Source organism: Cyprinodon variegatus, unplaced genomic scaffold, assembly GCF_000732505.1.
Source record: "Cyprinodon variegatus isolate N-32 unplaced genomic scaffold, C_variegatus-1.0 Scaffold47, whole genome shotgun sequence".
Lineage (NCBI taxonomy): Eukaryota > Metazoa > Chordata > Actinopteri > Cyprinodontiformes > Cyprinodontidae > Cyprinodon > Cyprinodon variegatus.
The window spans coordinates 1,081,443-1,103,651 of NW_015150500.1; the positions used below are offsets into that span (position 1 = coordinate 1,081,443).

The following is a 22,209-nucleotide window of genomic DNA, read 5'->3' on the forward strand; positions in this document are numbered from 1 at the left end:
CCTCCATTTCTCCGCAGTCATGTAAACCCTCTATGCTCCGTTTTACATTCTTTTCTTCTCTCCTTGTCTTCCTCATTGGTCTTTCACTTCCTTTAAATTGTGTTCCTTACTGAATTATGCATCAAATGGAAGTAAACAGATGTTGATGAGAAAGGCCACTGGTTTCGGGTACCAGCAGAGGATTTAGCATGTTGAGACCTTTTTATTTGTGAGGGAACAAATGGTGTGTGTGAAATAGTTGGAGGAATTCAGAGAAGAGAAGGAGGGATGACAGAATATTGAGGGGAGGGGGGGTCCCCCCACCCTCTCCTCCTCTCTTAAAGCCATCTAACTCTCTTTCTCTTCGCTGACCTTATTTGGTCATGTTACTGCAACTCCAAATAAAGTTCAGAGACACAGAAGGGGGGGTGGACAGATTGTTCTTTTCCTCCCCTTTTCACTGACTCCGTAAAGAAAGAGCAGTGATCTGATAGGAGATAAAAATCAGAGGAAAGCCAGAACTCAGAGGGAGGAGACAAATTCAGCTCTGCAAGGGAAAGTAGTTCATCTGTTCCTGCCAAACTAAACTTAACTTTCAACCACTGTTAAAGTCTTCTTTTCTCCTGGCGAGTTTCAGAAGAGGAACTGACCAGGGACACAAGAGGAACTTCTCTAAAAACAGTGTCCACATGCAAATAAAGCGCCTGGTTTCCCTCCTGGCAGCTTCCTGCACAGCTTATGAAAATGAACACCACAATTAGGCACTATTGATAACGCCAGCATGGTCTCGCCTTGCCTGTGGTTAGACGTTAGATCCCTCTAACCCGTCTGCTACAGCATTTTGGAGGATCGTGTAGGTTGAACAGTCACACAGATCCAGGCTGTCTCTGTCCCGCCGCTCCTCCTGAGAGCAGTGAGAGGCCTTTGATCTCTGTTTAGGAGAATTATTAATACTTGTTTGTGCGGTCACATGCACAGCCAGGTCACTGGACATAGAGAGGAAGATGGTTTCTATTTTTACTGCTTGCTTGGCTCTGGGTTTAATATTGTTGACGTTTTCTGTTGTGTTGTTTTGGGAAGTTTCCATATATTGAAACTTCCTTCCCATTCATAGATGTCCCAAAGGATTTCTTAAAAAAAAAAAAAAAAAGGTTTAAAATAAACAAATCTTTTAACTTCAGTGTTAGATTTGCACACCAAAGAATGTAACAATTAAACTATAAATCTGAGTAACTTTTTCTGTAAAGCTATAGTTTTTTATTTTGATGATATGCCGTAATCCATCTAAAGCATTTCTAATGATAAACGTTTTGTGCCATAAGGTCAATCAGTGGCAAAGACCATTCTACCAATAACCAACTGGATCATTTTCTAGTATCTAACATGAATTCTCCAATGATTCTTCTGCATGCAAAGAGAAGAAATTATGCCATTTAAAGAGGGGAGATGTTGCTCTTCTTAAACTTTGAACTTTGTTAGATTACAACAGAACTAAATTCAATAAATTTACTTGGGCTTTTATATGATGCACTGAAACAAAATGGTAAACACAAACATAACACACAAAAAAAAAATGCTGTAAACACCAGTTTCCACATTGTGGGACAGTAAAGGGATTTTCTATTATATTCTATATAAAGCAAAGGGAAGAAAAAAAAGTCTTTTAGGGCCCAAACAATTGATTGGATTAGTCATGATTAATTAATTATTGAAATAATCGTATAATAATTTAGTAATCTATTAATCGTTAACTGGAGTATAGAGACTTTAAAACATGCCTTTAGGTGACAGAGCAACAGCCTTAGAGCAGTAATTATATCAAGATTATAAAACAATGTATAAACATTTTGCATTTTTTTTTTTAAAAATGTCTGTCAATATGCTCTATCCAGAACAGTTTTAATTTAATAAAAAAGGAACCTTTGGCTATCCAATTATTAATCGATGAATCGAACAAATAATCAGCAGATTAATCGATTCGCAAAATAATAAAAAAATAATCGAGTATCTTTTAATGTTTGTGCATATTTAGATTAAAAAAAATATAATATGCATTTACATTAACTTTCCCAGAAGCTGTCCTTTGTAGAATGAAATTTTATTATGAAAACATCTGATGGTCTTTTAAGGTTTCAATTCTACCAGGTTTGCATTTCCACAGGCTTAATAATGCTTAGGTTGTAAGGACTGTCTGTGGACCAGAGCTCTTTAGACTTGGGTCAGATTGCTACTTTGACCAGTCCTTTCTAAGACATTAAGATTGCTCTGATCTAAGGAATTTCATCATAGCTCTGCATGTATTTTTAATGTTTTCCTGCTGAAAGATGAAGTTCAATCATTTAGGTACAATCTTCGTATATGTCAATGAGATGAGATGTTCAAAACTTAAATGATTGTTGTTGGTTTTTTTTTTACTTAACCCTTTTTTTTATCTAACCCTTGCTTTAAAGTTCTCCACAGCTTTATTTCTGACCTGTTCACTGTGTTTCTTGATTTTTTTTTTCCATTGATGTTGTCTAACAAACCCTTTTTTGTTTCAGTAAACAGCTATGTCAGATGTTACATCAGAAACAAACGGATCATTAAATAATTATAAAACAAATTAAACTAAAATGAACAAGGCTGAATGAGAACCTCATTCTATCCTTTTCACCACACAGACTGAGAAGGACCTATGGTTAGATTTGAATGAATCTAAAATAAGACTGTTGTTCTTTCAGTGTGAGATCATGCTACAACAAAAATGAATGCATTATTTTGAAGGGTTGCTGAGGATGCTGCATGCATTTCCATATATTTCCCTTTGTTCTGATGTTGCATGGTTTTTTTATGTGAAATTCACTATGCAGAGCTAATTGATTTTGTGGCTCTTGTTTCTGTGCAGACTGTCTGTTTAAGCTTTGCCCCATGAACCGCTACTCGGCCCAGAAGCAGTTCTGGAAAGCAGCAAAGCCTGGCGGGAACACGGACACAGTGCTGCTCAACAAGCTTCATGTAAGCAGAGAAAACAGCATAATCATCTCACAGCTTCTTCAACATACAGACATGCCCTCATTTCTTGTAGTAAAAGTGACAGATTTTGAGAGGCTATGAATTTAAATTTCACTGTTAGACCTTATTTGCTTATTAGCTGAATGTTTGAAAAGATTTTTCTGTGCTCTCAGTTGTGAGACTTAAAATCATCCCTTCTTCTGAATATTTGGGGGTAGACTTCTTGCTAGTCCTTTTATAGATATATTTGGGAACCATTCACTCCTACTATCATATCTATCTGCCCAGGAGGCTCTCCTTTCGCTCTTTCTGCTCAAATCCAATACCATTTAAAGCAATCTGTTTGACCAACGAGATTCAGATTCAGTAGCTTAGTGTCCAATGAAGACACAAGCTTTGTTAAGGACACTTCTTCCAGGGCTTTTTCTTTTAAACAAACAAACACAATTGGTTCTTAGAGCTTATAAGTATATGACTTGAGCCGATGAGCAATTATCTTGGTGGTGCAATAAATGTTGTCCTCATCTTTCTTTTGAACCTCAGCATGCTGCTGACCTGGAGAAGAAACAAAACGATTCTGAAAACAAAAAGCTCCTGGGAACAGTGATACAGTATGGAAATGTCATTCAGGTTTGTTTCTGAGCAATAATTGTCTTTTTTTTTTGTGTAAAATGTATTTTAAACTGCAGGGTTGGTGTCGATAGCATTTGAAATGTATTCATATAAGCCTTAATCTGAAATACTCATAATTAGGTCTGTGTTAAGAAAAAATGCATTTCCCAATTTTGAATCTATTTTCATTCATTCCTAAATAGCCATTAACTACCTTTACTTTAATAACTTACAGTTTAATTATTATATAAGCATCATTATGTTGCATACTGTTACTACAGAGTCATGTTATTCGGTTAATAGCTAATAATGTTTTAGACATCAATAAATAAAGTTGTGATTGGTCAGGATGGGATTAGCTGTAAATGCTGTAAATGCAAGCTGCTCTTCTAAGTGCACCATCAAAAATACTGCTTTCTGTTCTCACAGCTGCTTCACCTGAAGAGCAACAAATACCTGACGGTAAACAAACGGCTGCCAGCTCTGTTGGAGAAAAACGCCATGAGGGTGATGTTGGACACTGCAGGAAATGAAGGCTCCTGGTTCTATATTCAGCCCTTCTACAAACTACGCTCTATTGGGGACAGTGTGAGTGTTTCAGTTCATAGGAAGAGCTGAGAGTGACAGCATTGGACTCCATGTGAATAAATATTATGCAATAGAACAAACAAGTCCTATCTGTTGAAGAGATTAGAAACATATTATCCCTTAAAAGTAAAATGATATACCCAATCTTTGTAGTGTAGAATTACCTTCCACTGAAATTGGAGCTGCAGTTTGTTTCTCTATCAGATTTGCACATTTAATGATGTGATTTTTACCTTTTCCTCTTTTGCAAAAACAGTTAAAGCGAAGTAAAACTGAATAGAGTATCGTTGACCTGAAAAAGATTCTCACATACTCCAGATTTTAATTTGCATTTTGACTGGGCCAGTCTAATGTAAGAAGTGGTTTTCATCTAAACCAGTCTGAATCAAACTTAAATCCTCACTAAGATGATTTATGTCCTGCAGCCTTTAAAGGCACGTCCTGCCCAACACACCAAGATCAAATGGCTTAAACCTTTGTTCCCATGAATTACCTTATTATTTGACTCATGCTTGTTGAGGTTTCCACCCCAGTCTAAAGTTGTTTTTTTTTGCCTCCAATAGATGTTCACCCAAACTGCAAAAAACATATAGGAATAAGTTAAACTTTCAAAAACTTTTAAATTAAGTGTATTTAGCCTTAATGTTAGTAGGTAATTAAGATAATTTGCTAATGGAAAAAGTTTTTTTGCTCTTAAAAAAGGATAATTAGATATTATGCACTTAAAATGAGACCATGCAATTGTTTTTTCTTATTTCTAAATTTATATTGTTTTTTTCCATTGGCGAAGTGTCTCACTTACCTCCTCAATTCAATAAAGAATTCCCTTATTTGAACAAAAATGACTTATTTATATTTCAATTTCTTGCAGTGCATGATTAATCTGTATAAAGTTCCATCCGTACTTCCCCTCCTTCAGACCATATTTCTAGAATATGCAAAGATTTTTTTTTTCTTTTTAATTCTACTCAGTTTTTCTTTCTCCAGATCATCTTTGGTAAAACATTTTGGGGAACTTAATTTCAGCAATTCATCAGAGTAAATTCTTCCTATTTTTAGTTTGTGTTGGCTGCAGATTACATCAGCCTCGTTCCTCAAAAAATATAATGTAACATTGAATTTCTTTAATTCTTCAGTTTCGATATTTTATATCTGCAGTTAGAATAGATATGTTCCTTCAGAGACAAATACAGAGCAGTTCTCTGTAATGTTCTATATCTCAGTCTGGTTTTGCTAAAGGTTGCTAATTTCAACAGATGCAAGACTGTATCCTAAATTATATTTAAATCTATCAGCCTGCAACCAACAGCTGTGTACTGTAACTCTTTTGGAGTAAACTGTGTGCATATTTTGTCTTCTTAATAATTTATCGAAAGGAAATAAGTCTTACTACAATATGTTGAAGCAAGAGTTAAATGTGCACTATTAATTTTAAAATGGTTCAGCTCCTTTTCATTTTATCTCGTAAACTTAGAATTATAAAGGTTTAGTATCTCGAACACACTAATTCCCTTTTTGACTTTTTTTTTTAGCTTTGGATTTGTTGGAGAAAAGAGAACACCAATAACCCCAACAATAGGAATATCTTAAAGAAATATTTTTTAACAATTTTTGCAGGGCAAATAAATTAATTATCAACACTGCAAAAACTTTAAATCTAAATAAGTAATTTTTTTGTTTAAAAAAATGAATTTTTTTAATCAGGTCAGACACCTTGCCAATGGAACAAGACAATCTACATTTAAAATAAGAAAAAAGCAACTGCATTGTTATTTGTGCATATCATCTAATCATCTCATTTTAAGATTAAAAATACTAATTCAATTGGCAAATCATCTCAGTTACTTACTTTAATTGAGGGTTAAAACATTTTATATAAGATATATTTACTTATTTCTAGATGGATTTGCAGGGAATTTATTAGCTAATGATATTTGATTATTCAGCAGTGAAGATTGTAGATATTTGCACCCATGTTTTGTTCATTTTTGGCCCTTTTTATGACCAGTTTTATGCATCTGTTTGATTTGTTTAATGAAACAAAAACAAGTTCGCTTCTTCTGTTATAATGCAAAGTTCCAAACACTTGATAAAGGACCAAATGAAAACCACTGGAGATCATGCTTCACACTTTTTATCATTTTTTAACTATTTTTTGAAATTGCAAAATTCAAAGTAATTATGACACACATTTTTTTTTCTATAGCTGTAAAAGTTCTGTATGTATCAATATTTTCTTTTTTAATAAGTGCTCAATTATTACGTTTTTCAGCTGTAAATCTTTTTTTTTTTTTACATAAATTCTGTTCAGCTATAGAAACCTTATATTTTGAATATTTTTTTACTGTAAAATCATTATGATTCATTTTTTTAAGCAAAGGCCTTTGCTTCTAAACAAATATTTATGTTTTACTGACACCTACATCATGTGTAAGTATAGTTATTATGACTAAAAGATTTTTTTGATAAAACTACACTTGAACCTTCTTTGCAGCTGTTTGTCTTTGTTACTCTTTAAAAAAAAAAAAAGGTCTTCTTCTGTACATCTTGTTCTTACATTTGCTGCATGTGTGTTTTGTGTGACTGCAGGTGGTGATTGGTGACAAAGTGGTCCTCAACCCAGTAAATGCTGGTCAGCCACTACATGCTAGCACACATCAGCTTGTGGATAACCCAGGATGCAATGAGGTTTGCTTTAGTTTATCCCCAACACCCTAATTTCTGTTTGTTTAGTCACTGTATTCCACAAGGCTCACTTTTACAGGATGGCTTAACCTGCCACTGTGAAATAGTCATTTTTTGTTCAGATTTTCAGATATTGAACATTGTTTTCCCTTCATTTACATGATGTGACAGAGTTATATTGTATAATAAAATCCATATTCTAACAAAATTAAAGGTGCTCATATTCATATAATAATAATTGTACTTTATTAATCTCACACTGGTGAAATTCACCCTTGCATTTAACGGGGCACGGGGAGCAGTGTGGGGTTAGGGGTCTTTGCTAAGGGAGCCAGGCGTGCAGTCCGTGGGAGCGGGGCTTGAGCTCAGAGCCTCTGAATTCCTAGCGCAATGCCCTAACCACAAGGCCGCCACTCCCCTCAATGTGTCCTGGTATAGTATGTAGTAATCTAGTGTCATCAGAATGTTTCAGTGTGTTTTGTGGTGGTTGGAGCCTTTATGGGGGCCAGGTTGGTTTAGAGATATGTTTTAGCTCTAATGGATTAAATTATCGTTTGAAAACTGCATGCAGTTGTATTTGTTCTCTTAAGCATTGTGTGGTATTAAAACGTTGGTCATCTGAAACAATAAGGTGTGAAAAAAAAAAAAAAAAAGCAAACCATAAGAGATGTTTTTTTTTCTCACTTCAGAAAGAGTTTAGCATATGACTGTGCATTTTGGCAAACTTTGCAGCTTAATTACAGCTTCAGTCACATCCAGCTCTGTCTGTTTTTCAGGTAAACTCCGTCAACTGTAACACCAGCTGGAAGATTGTCCTGTTTATGAAATGGAGTGACAACCAGGAGTGCGTCTTGAAAGGAGTGCGTTTCTCAGCAACTATAAGATAAATCTTTCTCTGATTATTTATTACAAATGGCCTTTTGTGATAAAGAATACTCTATAGATGAAGTATTAATCTAAATATATTTCATTATTTATATTAAACAGACTGGCTAGATCATTTTCTTAACATAATAGTCACATTGTGTTTTAGGGTAGTTTGTTTCTGCCACTCTTTTCAAAAAATAATTATCTCATTATAGTAAGATACTACTATCTCATTATTTTGAGATATTTTTTTTCTACAGAGTGGTGGAAAAAGGCTTCCATAGTCTCTGACCTTTAAACACCTTTTTTAAATAATTTTGGAGTTTTTCTAATGTATTTTTTTGTTTACAAACCTTGCCATTGCATACGGTTGTTTGTGTGATCCCAGTTGGAGGTTTTGTTTGTTTCCATTTTACTATCTTCAATCAGCAGTACTTGAATTTAAATAAGACAAAATAACTTTAAAAATTCTATGTTAGAGTTTCTTTGCTATAATTTCAGCGTGCCTGTTAACCTTTATAAGACAAATTGCTGGCAGCAAAAACCCCATTTAATTCCAAACTGATTTTTAATACTAGATACATTAATACCAAAACTAATTTAGTGAGAGTTTTATTTTATTATATTTATCAAATGGTGACCATCAAAGATTTTAAGCATAATTTCTTATCATCGACCATATAAAGCCAAAACTTGCTGTAATCTCTCCCTGCAGGGTGACGTTGTACGGCTTTTCCATGCAGAGCAGGAGAAGTTTCTCACATGCGATGATCACAGAAAAAGGCAATATGTATTCCTTCGCACTACTGGACGTCAGTCTGCCACGTCGGCCACCAGCAGCAAAGCCCTCTGGGAGATCGAGGTGAGCTACTGTCGACTGAAACCTGTTTCTGCTGGGTGTGCTCTAAGGTGAAGGTGGGTTCTACTTTTTTTTTTGGTTTGTTTGTTTTTTTTGTTTCAGGTGGTACAGCATGATCCGTGTCGAGGCGGGGCGGGCTACTGGAACAGTCTCTTCAGGTTCAAACACCTGGCTACTGGACACTACTTGGCTGCAGAGGTCAGTCTGTCCGTCCACCTTTCTGTCCTGTTGGCTTGTGAACTTCTGAAAGCTAACAACTCTTGAATGTGTGCAGGTTAACCCAGAGTATGAAGATGAAGGCATCGATTTTGGCTCTCCGGTGAGAATGTCATGCAGATAGGCAATTTTTTTCAATGTGGTGCAGAGTTTAATATGAATGCCCATATTTACAAACAGGAATCTCTTTAGATTGACTTTAACACTTTGTGCGTACTTAAACATCTAAAACCTGTTTTATAGCTGTGATTTTTTTGGCTGAGATATGAGAAATATGTTTTAAACTTAATAACCGATTAGGTTTACTGTAAAAGGATTTACAGTTTGAGGAATTTGAAGGTGTTATGCTATTATTGCCCAGCAGATGGCAGTTACTTTCCATCTCAAGTTCTTTCCTGAATGAATAAAGAGTTTGCTTTGCTATTCTGTTATCCTGAAATTTCCAACCTTTTGCTGACCCAGTCAGTGAGATCAGCAAGGTAGTCTTTTGCAGACTTTTTTTCTGTTATAAAAAATGTGAATAGAGTTTCTAGGCAAAATGTAAAGATTTGACATTCTATTGGATTTTCTGTTATTTTAAAAACTCCATCCATCCATCCATGCTAAGCTCCTATATCTCTGTTGGTATTCTTTCTACCAGTTAGACAAAATGTGCTCATGAATTTGTTTTGTTTTAAATTCATCTTCTAATAGTAATTTTGTTTCTGTAGCTTGACTCAGAGCAGCATGCCCTGAGATCCCGTTTGAAAAATGTCCAAGATAAGGTCATGTACACACTTATATCTGTTCCTGATGGAAATGACATCTCCTCCATATTCGAATTGGACCCGACCACCTTAAGGGGGGGAGACTCTCTTGTGCCCAGGTAAGAAGGACACATTACGGTGGGAACAGTTAATGTTTGTGCTCTCTAGATTCAGGGCTGAAACAATTAATTGGATTAATTTTGATTAATCAATTATTGAATTGTCAACTATTTTAAGAATGAATTAATTGTTAATTGGAGTATAAAGATTCGAAATCATGCCTTTAGATGGCAAAGCTACACACAGTAGCAGTAAATATTTAGCATTTAAGATAAAACACTTTTTCATCTGTCAATCTGCTCTATCCAGAACACCTTAAGTGGAAAAGTTTTAGTTTTACCTCGCTTAATTTCATAAAGAATCTTCTTTAAGGAACCTTTGGCCCTCCGATTATTAATTTATTAATCAAAAAAACAATCGATTTGCAAAATAATTCTTAATGGCAGCCCTAATTATATTAGAGATCTGGTTATCTGATATTTTAGTTATTTATTGAATTAGTGATTCATGTTTTGATTAATAGATTACTTTAGAAAGATTTATTATTAAAGATATTTATCTGAAATGAAATTCTCAGAACGCTATTTCAGAAGTTCTGGATGGAGCTCACCATCGAAGGTGTTTTGTCTTAAATGCAAAATAATTTTTTTAAGATGTTTTGGTGTAATTATTGCTCTGAATGGGTTGCTTTTTCAACAAACGGGATGTTATAGTGTCAGTATATTAAGAAAATTATTATTCAATTACTAAATCAGTTGACAAGTATTATCACAACAATTAAATCATGATTAATCTGATTAATTCTTTTATCCTAGACTAGATAGTGTCTATGTGATAGAACTTTCAAGAGAGATTCACTTACAGTCAAACATGGGTAATGATTATACAGCCTCTGTTTGGTTGGATAGATGATGATTAGTTTTGTCTGCTGGCTGCAGGAAAAAAATGGGTATCTAACTTTCTTTGTATCGTTAGTGGCATTAAAAGCTGATGTGTTCGAACACAAAAAAAACAACTGCACCACAAATATTTAGTAATGACATGAACATATTGAAAAGTGGAAGCAAAACTTACAGGTAGAGTGGATTATTTTCTGGTATACCAAGGTAAAAATAAAGTTCACTTTTTGTATAGCTGTGCACACTCGGACCATTCTGCCCACTGCTGAACCATCACATGAAAAAAGTCTCCCAGATACTCTGGTTTTATTACTTTCTTCTGAGCCCTTCCTCTTCTACTTATAAATTTATAAGATGTTTGCTTCTTGTGACTCTCTGAAACTGAAGCATACTGGAAACATAAACACTAGAACTGTGCAGACACTGTAAAAGGAAACAGATACTGGCATGTGGTACAAACAATAAATAAGATGTTTGCACTTAGTTTTGCCTTTTTTAATATTGCTTAGATTTAATTTTCTGGAGATGAGATCTTTGGCTTCAGTGGCCATTATTTAGTCATTAGATAGGACACATACAGAAGGTGGAAGGAGCTCTAATGCTCCAGAGGTCTGAACCTGAGCTGTTGGTCCTCAACCACAGCCTTCGTTTATGGGACATCTGCTCTACTACTGTGCCACAAGCATTAACGGCTATCTGGGACTTTTACATAAAACAGAAACTCTGGCCTGTTTTGCAGAAACTCATATGTGCGGCTTCGACATCTCTGCACCAATACGTGGGTTCACAGCACCAACCAACCGATAGACAAGGAAGAAGAAAAACCTGTCATGCTGCGGGTAAGTGACTAATCACTTTTCTAGTTTTTTTTTATTTACTGTTTTGTCATTTTTGATTGTGTCATAAACATTTATAAGTTTTTAAACGGTTTTAATTTGTGCCTTAATTAAAATGTCTGCATTCTAACAACGCTACAAAATTATGGTTTCCTAATAACAAGAAAGATTGATTATTTAATGAATTTCTACTCATTGAACAAGTTGTATTTTATTTCTGATTTAAGATCGGCACATCTGCACATAAGGAGGACAAAGAGGCGTTCGCCATCGTGCCCGTCTCCCCGGCCGAAGTTAGGGACCTGGATTTTGCTAACGATGCCAGTAAAGTTCTGGCCTCTATTGCCGGAAAGCTGGAAAAAGGCACTATCACCCAGAATGAGAGGAGGTAGAAAAAGCCAAGTAAAGCAGTCGTCTCTTTGAAGAGGATGTTCATGTTAAGTTGTGTTTATGTGTCTTTTATAATGAAAAATTCAGAGCGGTAACAAAGCTTCTGGAGGATTTGGTGTTCTTTGTTGTGGACATTCCCAACAATGGACAGGATGTTCTGGAAATAATGGTGAACAAACCCAACAGGGAGCGACAGAAACTCATGAGAGAGCAGAATATTCTCAAACAGGTAATCCAATAAAGCAACATTGGAAACTATTTTAAGTTGACTAACCCCCCACCCCCCCACCCCTTCGTCCTCTGATTTGTGGAACTCTGTGTCAAAGAGGTGTGCAACATTGACTCCAAACTGCAAAATTAAAGTGATCAATTTATCCTCCCTGCTTGTAGATCTTCAAACTGCTACAGGCTCCGTTCACAGACAGCGGGGATGGGCCAATGCTGCGTTTGGACGAGTTGGCAGACCAGCGTCATGCCCCCTTCAGACACATCTGCCGCCTGTGTTACAGGGTCCTGCGTCACTCTCAGCAGGATTACCGCAAGAATCAGGTAGAAATTTTTAATCATTAACTTTATTTCTAATCATCACCACCAACCTTCTGACAGGGTTTTAAAGGGTTAGACTTCTGTCTGGGGGAAAAACCTCATCATTCTGTAACAACCACAATGCAATACATTACACTGTGTAATGTAGATGAACATCCTGTGTAGTCCGCGCTTTGAGACACTAAACTACTTTCTCCAAATATATCGACCCAGAATAATTATAGATAAAGCTCATGTTGTGAAAATTGCTCACGTATCTCAAATTGCGTACTTCTATGATCAGCTGATTTTTATTAATAGCTTTTTTTTATTGATGATAGAGTCATCTTTGTTTAGTAATATGTGACTAGAGTGAGCATCCTCTGTTTCTTTGGACAGTCTTTCAAGTAGAAATAGAAGATTTAAAGAGATCATTATTTAAATGTAGGCAATAAACCACATGAATTAAAAGTTTGAAGTAGAAGGAAGTCCATTCAAAGCTATTAATATTTTAACAAAATATTTTAGGAATCATGGTGTTTGATAAAATTAGGTGATTAGACAACATTCTTACAGTATGCTGCCTCCTCCTTGTTTCAGTGTGAGGCGGTGTGTTCAAGGGGAAGTGTTCTCCAAGGTTTTTTCTCTCACCTACTTGGTGAAGGTCTTGGTCTTTATGAAGATGTCTGTCTGCTAATGATCTCTGAGTCCTTCAGAGAGCCTGTGGATCTTTACTGAAAATAAAACACAGAATAGACTTAATTAGCAGGTAGGTAGTTGGTCCTACTGGATATTATTTAGGTGTACCAGAGTAAAAGGGGCTTGGTATAAGCACAAGTCATAATAACTTTCTTTATTTAAAAAACAACAATATGAAAAGCTTCAACTGGACTGTAGGCCTATCTTTCTTAATACGTTTCAGAGGGCGCGTGATTACATAAATATTACATGCTATGAAAATATTTGTGCTTACTTTTCCTGTATCTGCACCTAACCTATGTTTTTTTAATTTATTTTGTCTTTTGCAGGAGTACATCGCCAAACAGTTTCGCTTCATGCAGAAACAGATTGGCTACGATGTCCTGGCCGAGGACACCATCACGGCTTTGCTCCATAACAACAGAAAACTGCTGGAGAAGCACATTACTGCTGCAGAGATCGACACATTTGTTAGCCTGGTTCGCAAGAACCGGGAGCCCAGGTGGGCCACAGTTTGTTTGCTTGATCGTGGTCCATCAGGGAACCTGATCAATCTTTTTACTGGTTGAACAACTCCTAGATTATGAAGGTTCTCCAGAAGGTCAGTGTGGTGTGTGATTGATTTTTGTGTTGCCTGTGTTTGTGACCAGGTTCTTGGACTACTTGTCAGATCTGTGTGTGTCGATGAATAAGTCTATCCCTGTGACACAAGAGCTCATCTGCACTGCAGTGTTGGACCCGGCAAATGCAGACATCCTCATAGAAACAAAGTAAAATATTTTTAACCCATTTATTCTTTTGAGTCAAGGTCTCCAAAAAACGCACTACAACAATTTACTGTTTAGGTAGTCTATCCAAAAGGGAGTTCTTTGTCTTAAAGGTGTAGTGGAGGATTTTCGCAAATTTTTGAAAAGACCCGCCCTCTCCAGTAAAAAAAAAGCCAATGCACAGCCAGGTACCTGCTCCCGAAAGGGAACGCTTATTAAACGCGTCCGAGAGCATGCACAAGCCAATTTCTCCTTGTGCACACACGTTTAAAAGTTGCTGTTTGAATTGCTCATACAAGCTTACTTTCCAAAAGAAGATTTGTAATGTTTCCAGTATGTCAGACTCAACACCGGTAAGTGAAAATGGGGACAACACGTACGCCTTATGAATGATTGATAATTAGGAGGAGCATTTATTTTGATGATCCAACCAGAAAAAGAACATCCTCTGCTGTACCTTTAGAAGAAAAAAAAAAAAGTCAGTCAGCTCAGTCCACAAATATTCCAGAAGGTTAAAACAGCTGGGCATTTCCTGAGCTTAAATGTTTTTAATTGTCTTTGGCACCATTGTGATGCTGGAACACCAGGTTGTGTCCAGATTTCAAGAAGTCCTCAATCTTCATCAATTCAACCATTATAAACCCCAGGAGCTGATAAGCAACTCACGCAGGGGTCTCTGAAGAGCCCAGAGCCACATTAAACACACTGAACACTCTGTGGTCAGAATACTGCAAAATTATATAAGTCTCAATAAGTAATTTTTTACTTAAAATAAGTGCATTTTTTCTTGAATTGAAGAGGTAACTGAGACTCCTAGGGAGAATTGAGAAAGACAAATTGCATTTAAAATGAGAACAAAATAATTGCATTGTCTTATTTCAATTGCATATTATCTAATTATCTTATTTTAAGAATAAAAAAAACCCATTCCATGGGCAAATCATCTTATTTACCTGCTCAAATTAAGGCTGAACACCCTTTATTTAAGGACTTATTACTTATTTCTAGATAGTTTTTGCAGTGCATGAATGGAATAAAAAACAACAAAAAGCAGGGGAAGATATGGCACCCTCACTGGGATTCCAGTATTAACCATTAATAACATTTGACTAAAAATGATTAAAAATCTCCAAGAGGAACTCAGTATAAGTGGACTAGGAAATCTGCTGAATGTCCAGGCGTCAGGTACTGATCTGAAGCTCAGAGCTGTTAAGTGACCCAGTAGGGCAAATATCTAAAGCACAGCAGCAGGTTCAAGTTGTTTTCAAAGCGACTTTTTCTTTTTAAAGAAATTAAATCAGTGTTAAAAAACTGATTATTTGTTTACTCTGATTATATTTGATATCGTTACCTGATATTTAGGCGAGAATTGTGTCTTAACCTTCTTTGTTATATAATGAAATTAAAGATTAATAAAATAAAATGATAAAAATCTTTTCTTCTCTGGATTACCTTTGTAGATTGGTGCTCTCAAGGTTTGAGATTGAGGGAGAGCAGCTTGGGGAGAACTCTCTGGAAGCAGAGGAGGATGAGGAGGAAGTGTGGTTGTTCTGGAATAACAGTGATAAAGAACTCCGCAGTAAAAGCATCAGGGAGCTTGCTCAGGATGCCAAAGAGGGCCAGAAGGAGGACAAAGAAGTGATCAATTACTACAGGTAATTGGGCCTGATTTAACCTGGCCTGAGCAGCACTTATAGTTTGGATTGTTGATTTGTCTGCTTTTATTCTGACAGGTACCAGCTGAACCTGTTTGCCAGGATGTGTTTGGATCGTCAGTATCTGGCAATCAACAAGATCTCCATCCAGCTGGATGTAGACCTGATCTTGAGATGCATGTCGGACGAAGACCTGCCTTTTGACCTACGCGCTTCATTCTGTCGGCTGATGCTACACATGCATGTGGATCGGGACCCCCAGGAACAAGTCACGCCAGTCAAATACGCTCGGCTTTGGTCTGAGATCCCATCGGAAATCTCCATTAACGAGTACGAGATGGGGCGCAAACAATTTGTTCAGTGCAGACTGTGTTTCTGGGTGTGTTTCCATTTTATTGTTGTGTTTATGCTCTAATCTGAAGCTATGACAACGATGGGATGACCAAGGATAAAATAAAGGAGCGATTCTCGGAGACAATGGAGTTTGTTGAAAACTACCTCAGAGACGTGGTGTGTCAGAACTTTCCATTTGCAGACAAGGAAAAGAACAAGCTCACCTCTGAGGTCAGTCCAAAAGTATTAGCACAGTTTAAACTACGGTCAATTTTATGTAGTGGACTTACTAGACCAGAAGGAAATTAAAATGTGTATAATGTTTAAAGCTTCAGATATTTCTTAATATCCTAATTTTCTTGGTGTGATGCTGTTTTTACTCCAGACAAAAAATCTAAGTTGATGTATCGTATATTGTTTATTTCACAATAATGCACTAAGTTATATTAGTTTCATAAAATCTTATTTAAAAAACTTTAAACTTGTAGTTTTTTGTTGTTCTTATTTCAGGTGGTGAATCTGGCCAGGAATCTGATTTATTTCGGCTTCTACAACTTCAGTGACCTGCTCAGACTAACTAAGATCCTGCTGGCTATTCTGGATTGTGTCCATGTTAGCACCATTTTCCCATTCACCAAGCTGGACAAAGGAGATGGAAGCAGAAGTATGAAAGCCTAGAGTGGCAGATTAAGGACCTGAATATGGCGCCTGTGTAGTTGATCTGTTTTGGTGTTTATATATATTTTTTCAGGCAGCAATGTAATGAGGTCTATTCATGGCGTTGGAGAGCTGATGTCCCAAGTAGTCCTGAGAGGAGGCGGGTTCCTTCCTATAGATCCAAGCAGCCGTTCGGACGGAGGCACAGTGAAGACACAGATTGAACCTGAGAAACAGGACATACTGGTCATGGACACTAAACTCAAGATTATAGAGATCCTGCAGGTAAAATACATATAATATATGGAGATGAAAGTTAGAAGTTGCATGGGCTGCATTTCTGGAATTTATTGCGCTTTCTTTGCTGCAGTTTATCCTGAATGTCCGTCTGGACTACAGGATCTCCTGTCTTCTGTCAATCTTCAAGAGGGAGTTTGATGAGAGTAATTCCCAGAACGAGTTATCTATAAGTGGAGCAGTAGAAGGGCCAAACAATATGCCAGGTTTGGTTATTTTTTTAATTTATTACATATAAAAGTTGGGTCCACTGAAATTTGATGCATAGTCTCCGCTTGAAAATGCAGGAGCTTTGGATTTTGAGCACATAGAGGAGCAAGCAGAGGCCATCTTTGGTGGAAGGTAAAGTGAGACTGTCAGGAAAAAAGTGAAATAGATGTTTTCTTATTAAAGTATCTGTCATCTATCTGTAGTGAGGATAACACACCTCTCGACTTGGATGATCATGGTGGTCGAACCTTCCTGAGGGTCTTGCTGCACTTAACCATGCATGAGTACCCTCCGCTGGTATCCAGAGCCCTGCACCTGCTCTTCAGGCATTTCAGCCAAAGGCAGGAGGTCCTACAGGCCTTCAAACAGGTAACCCTGCTGATAAAAAACAAACTAATCTGCTGTTAATGCTCAATTTATTTATATGACTTATTTCATTCGCTCCAAAATAAAATAGTTTATTGAATAAAATTTATAGATAATAAACTGAGCTTTAAGTAAAAAAGAAAATAAGTGCCAATACTCCCCTTAATGCCATGCAAGTATGCAGTCGAAACATTAGCAATACTTTATTCTGGTCTGTATATCTAGAGATCTAATTAAAAACATTAAAAAAAAGTATGTTTGGATGCGCTAATGCAAGCTTGCGGAGTCTGACCTCCGTTATTTTCGTGTAGTGAAGGACTGTTCAGAGGGCTGCTGTTGGCATTCAACTGTGCTCTAGTTTGTCTCCTTTTGGAGCCAGATAACTGATGGTTTTCCTTTGGTTTTACTCATCGGAAACACATACAACCACATAAATGTATGGCAAGTGTTTTACACCAAAGCATCGGGTTTGTTTTGATACAATTTTATTATTAACAAATCTGTTTCAAGCTGTAAACTGCAGGGAGGGGGTGGTCCTGGTGTACTAAGGGGTAAAATTTATAAGTGAGAGCTCTGGTACCATTGCATACCTGCCCACTTAAAGTACTGAAAGCCAAAATAGTTAACATTTCTAAATATGTTGGTCTATTTTAGGGCAACAGTGGCGTTGTTGGGGCGACAGTAGCATTTGCTGAAGGAGTTTGCCCTGCAACAGGAGGGTTGTTGGTTCAAGCCCTGGCTCCTGCTTTTAGTGTTGTTGTGTCTTTGGGCAGTTCACCCGCATTGCCTACTGATGGTGGCTGGAGGACCGAGTGCCGCCAGTGCAAGGCAGCCTTGCTTCTGTCAGTGAGCCCCAGGGCAGCTGTGGCTACAATGTAACTTGCCACCATCAGTGGTTGAGTGTGTGCATGAATGGGTGAATTATTATAGCGTAAAGAATTTTGGTCCAGTCATCTGAGGTGCAAAAGTGCCATATAAGTACAGTACAGTACAGTAATGCCTTTTACCATTTTATAAGCTCTGCCAGTTTTTAACAGACATTCAAAGGATGTTATAATACAACCGCTGCAAACATTTAAGGCCATGCTTCAAACAGAGAAAATTAGTCTGATTAGTGTTGTAGGTAACAGGTGCTCAAAAAATATTATAAAAAGTGGAAGAAGGAGCTCTGGTGACATTAGATGGAGACTGAGTTTTTTTTTTTTTTTTTTGCTTATATGCAGAACATTTTATGTGGCAAATAACTTACAATATGCATCACCCTCAGTATGCTATCATTTATTTATAGCTTAGAGATGGCAGCATAATGCTGTGGGGATTGATATATACTCCGTTGGCAGAGATCTTAAAAAGAAGGTAAAGAAGAATAATAAAGCTAAATACAGTAAAATCCTTAAATAAAACATGATGGAGGCTGCAAAAACGTAGAGACCCGGGAGAAGGTTCACCTTCCAGCAGGGCAAGAGCTCTGAAGTCGAGTTGGGCCTGAAATCAACACTTTAAAATTAAACTCAAAGCACATTGTCCTAGATCCTATTTAATATATTTCTAAACACTAATAATAATCATAAACTATTTTGTGTTCGTCAATCCCACAAAACTCAACTAAAAGAGATTGAGATTTAAAAAGTAAGCTTATCATATTATTGCATCTTTTTAACATTAGAATATCAGTGAGTGTAAGTAAGAGTATAAACTTGTTCTTACCTGTCCCAGAAGCCGCATAAATCATCTGTTAAATATTTCACTTTAAGGAAAATCAATAATCCTGGAGCTAGCAACATAATTACTAGCTGCTATAATTATATGGTAGATTTTACCTTAGTAGAAACTACAATGATATCTATCTTTCCATAACTTTAATAACAGGTGCAGTTGCTGGTGACAAGCCAAGATGTGGACAATTACAAGCAGATAAAGGAGGACTTGGATAAGTTGCGGTCTATAGTTGAGAAATCTGAGCTGTGGGTGTACAAGAGGCAGGGACCCGATGAGGGCTTGGATGGAGGAGAGGGGCTGCCAGCTGAGCAGGAACTTCAAAAGGTGCTTTTTAATTTACATCATGATGACTGGGGGTAAAAGCAGCGGTGGTGAGGTCACGTGTCATATTGCTTTATGCTGTTTCAGGATGACTCCTCCACACACAAACCAAGGAAGGCAGAAAGTTCCAGCAGCAAAAACTACAGAGTGATAAAAGAGGTAAAGAAAATTAATATAAATTAATAAAAATGAAAGTCAAATCTTTTGCAGAAATGTACCATTTTAACCCTACTTTATCATTCCTCTCTCATAGGTCTTGCTGCGTCTGAGCAGATTGTGTATCCAAGAAGGTTTGTCTGGTCGAAAGAGCCGAAAACAGCAGCAGAGGCTCCTGAGAAACATGGGCGCTCATTCCGTGGTCCTTGAGCTGCTGCAGATACCTTATGAAAAGGCAGAATGCTTTTAAATTAAATGTTTTATTGTTGTATTATAAAATGTGATTAAATATTTAGAACTTGATTATTTTATCTTCTAGGGAGAGGATGTACGCATGCAGGACAATATGAAACTAGCCCACGAGTTTCTACAGAACTTCTGTGCAGGAAACCAGCAAAACCAGGCTCTGCTCCATAAACACATCAATCTTTTCCTCAATCCAGGGGTTAGTCGTCGTTCCCCATCCCTCACCCACATACCCTGTCTACTATTGCAGTTAATCCCGGATTATGACTCTTGCTTCCTCTTTGTTTTCTCTTGTTGTAGATATTAGAAGCCGTCACCATGCAGCACATTTTTATGAACAACTTCCAGCTGTGCAGCGAGATCAATGAGCGCGTGGTCCAGCACTTCGTCCATTGCATTGAAACCCACGGCCGCAACGTCCAGTACCTCAAATTCTTACAGACCATTGTCAAGGCTGAGAACAAATTCATCAAAAAGTGTCAGGACATCGTAATGGCAGAGGTTGTAACCATCTCTGACTAAAAATACTCAAAACATTTCCGCTTGTCAACAGTTTACAAAATTATGCTTTTATTTTGGGTTTTGTGTGACAGACTAACCACACAATATTATGAATATACCGTATCTTATTGCATTTGCAAGTCATCTAGTTGGAAAAAAGGGTTCAACTAGCTGTTATTTAATAATTTCTAACAAGGAAATAAGAATTTCTTCTTTTTAGTAAGCATTGAAAGGATACAAATTGAGCTTTTTTTATCTGTTTGAAAAATCGTTATGGGTGACAGAACCCAACGCTGCGCATCACCCTGAGCAAACCTTCCCTGTGGTTACACACAGTGGTGGCAGTCGCATGCAATGCATTTCTACTACACAGACGATTAAACTTGTCCACTCAGCCAAGAGAGGGATCCTGTTGGAGGCTGCACAAGACCTGAGACTGTGGCAGGATTTATCTCTGAGCAAGACACCATAGAGCTAGAGATACAATCTAGTAACTTTGTTAGAATGGTCCAGTTAAAGCAAAGGTTGCACTCCCTGTGAAAATGCCCTGAGAATGATTTTATCCATCCTGCCTGAGTTTTGAGCCGTTTTGTAAATCAGAATGGGGCAACTTACTTTCATCTCATTTTACTTAATAAGAAGTCTCTAAATGTGCTAACAGAGCTTTAATTGCTGGTGTCAATAAACATTCAACCCCCTCTTTGAAAACAAAATTTGACAGCCATGTATATATTTTTAACACTCAGCAATATGCAGTACTCTCTGTTGACCTGTCACATAAAATCCAGGGTGTACTGGGTTTACATGTGAAAATATTGAGAAGTTCAAAAGGTGGAAATAAGTTGCCACAGCACTGTATGTTACTGTTTCCTCTTTTGCTCCTAATGCTGTCTGTTTCTCGTTACAGCTGGTAAATGCTGGAGAAGACGTTCTGGTCTTCTACAATGATCGAGCCTCTTTCCAGACTCTGGTCCAGATGATGCGGTCAGAGCGGGATAGGATGGATGAGAACAGCCCACTTAGGTACCACATACACCTGGTGGAGCTGCTTGCTGTCTGCACTGAGGGCAAGAATGTTTACACTGAGATCAAGTGCAACTCCCTCTTACCACTGGATGATATAGTGCGGGTGGTCACCCATGAAGACTGCATCCCTGAGGTGACAGGAGAAGCAGGTTGCATTTTAAGTGTTTTAAGATGCACATTTCCATAATAATTATTAGTTTTTGTTCCAGATCAAGATTGCATACATCAACTTTTTAAACCACTGCTATGTGGACACTGAGGTGGAAATGAAGGAGATCTACACCTCCAACCACATGTGGAAACTCTTTGATAACTTTCTGGTTGACATTTGCAGAGTAAGGAGCATCATACCTTCTTTAGCTAGAAAATAAAAAAAATTTTATTTTTCCAGCAGATTCAAGACATTCAAACTTTTGTTCAGGTGTGCAACAACACAAGTGACCGTAAGCATGCAGACAATGTTCTGGAAAGCTACGTGACTGAAACGGTGATGAGCATTGTAACCACGTTTTTCAGCTCCCCTTTCTCCGACCAGAGCACAAGCCTGCAGGTAAACTAAATGCCAGAGTTTATGGAGCTAGTACTGGACAGAGAAATGTTAATGTTCTTCTATGTTTAGCTACACAGCTGCCCATTATGGTACTCGGAGCTCAGAGTTGTTAAAAATAGCCCTGGAGATAGAAACTATTTATATGCCTGGATTGAGTTGCTTGGTTTGCTTCAACTCACTCATAGTTAGCTGATGAGGTATGTGCTGTACGGTTGTATATACACATGGAGACTTCTATAGAAGGTTTACAGCATACCATCAAAAAAATTATCATAAATTATTATTTTAGGTAGTCATGATTATTTTTTCATGGCCACCTAATTTGCACTTAATACACTGAGAGTGAACAGAGGGATGCTACACTCAGTTCTACTGTCTTTAAGTTGTGAGAAAAGATTGCAGAACAGTTTATATAACTGTTTAAGATTTTTTTTCTTCTTTATCATTTATATA

General features: G+C 37.2%; 1 protein-coding gene across 5 annotated transcripts in view; it reads left to right on the plus strand.

Moving 5' to 3' along the window:
• LOC107082111 (inositol 1,4,5-trisphosphate receptor type 1-like) overlaps window positions 1–22,209 on the plus strand; it is a 113,723-nt gene that overhangs the window by 32,723 nt on the left and 58,791 nt on the right. For all 5 annotated transcript variants that reach the window (XM_015370606.1, XM_015370608.1, XM_015370610.1 and 2 more), the window contains exons 4-34: window positions 2,864–2,973; window positions 3,514–3,600; window positions 4,012–4,170; window positions 6,760–6,858; window positions 7,632–7,715; window positions 8,438–8,584; window positions 8,684–8,779; window positions 8,856–8,900; window positions 9,508–9,662; window positions 11,242–11,341; window positions 11,566–11,726; window positions 11,816–11,957; window positions 12,119–12,277; window positions 13,282–13,454; window positions 13,603–13,722; window positions 15,180–15,374; window positions 15,453–15,704; window positions 15,797–15,938; window positions 16,218–16,371; window positions 16,459–16,649; window positions 16,735–16,867; window positions 16,949–17,003; window positions 17,075–17,240; window positions 19,107–19,280; window positions 19,365–19,436; window positions 19,531–19,668; window positions 19,753–19,878; window positions 19,980–20,180; window positions 21,088–21,339; window positions 21,416–21,541; window positions 21,628–21,756. In XM_015370606.1, coding sequence (XP_015226092.1) covers window positions 2,864–2,973; window positions 3,514–3,600; window positions 4,012–4,170; window positions 6,760–6,858; window positions 7,632–7,715; window positions 8,438–8,584; window positions 8,684–8,779; window positions 8,856–8,900; window positions 9,508–9,662; window positions 11,242–11,341; window positions 11,566–11,726; window positions 11,816–11,957; window positions 12,119–12,277; window positions 13,282–13,454; window positions 13,603–13,722; window positions 15,180–15,374; window positions 15,453–15,704; window positions 15,797–15,938; window positions 16,218–16,371; window positions 16,459–16,649; window positions 16,735–16,867; window positions 16,949–17,003; window positions 17,075–17,240; window positions 19,107–19,280; window positions 19,365–19,436; window positions 19,531–19,668; window positions 19,753–19,878; window positions 19,980–20,180; window positions 21,088–21,339; window positions 21,416–21,541; window positions 21,628–21,756 — 4,343 coding nt within the window. The remainder of the gene's footprint in view (window positions 1–2,863; window positions 2,974–3,513; window positions 3,601–4,011; window positions 4,171–6,759; window positions 6,859–7,631; window positions 7,716–8,437; window positions 8,585–8,683; window positions 8,780–8,855; window positions 8,901–9,507; window positions 9,663–11,241; window positions 11,342–11,565; window positions 11,727–11,815; window positions 11,958–12,118; window positions 12,278–13,281; window positions 13,455–13,602; window positions 13,723–15,179; window positions 15,375–15,452; window positions 15,705–15,796; window positions 15,939–16,217; window positions 16,372–16,458; window positions 16,650–16,734; window positions 16,868–16,948; window positions 17,004–17,074; window positions 17,241–19,106; window positions 19,281–19,364; window positions 19,437–19,530; window positions 19,669–19,752; window positions 19,879–19,979; window positions 20,181–21,087; window positions 21,340–21,415; window positions 21,542–21,627; window positions 21,757–22,209) is intronic.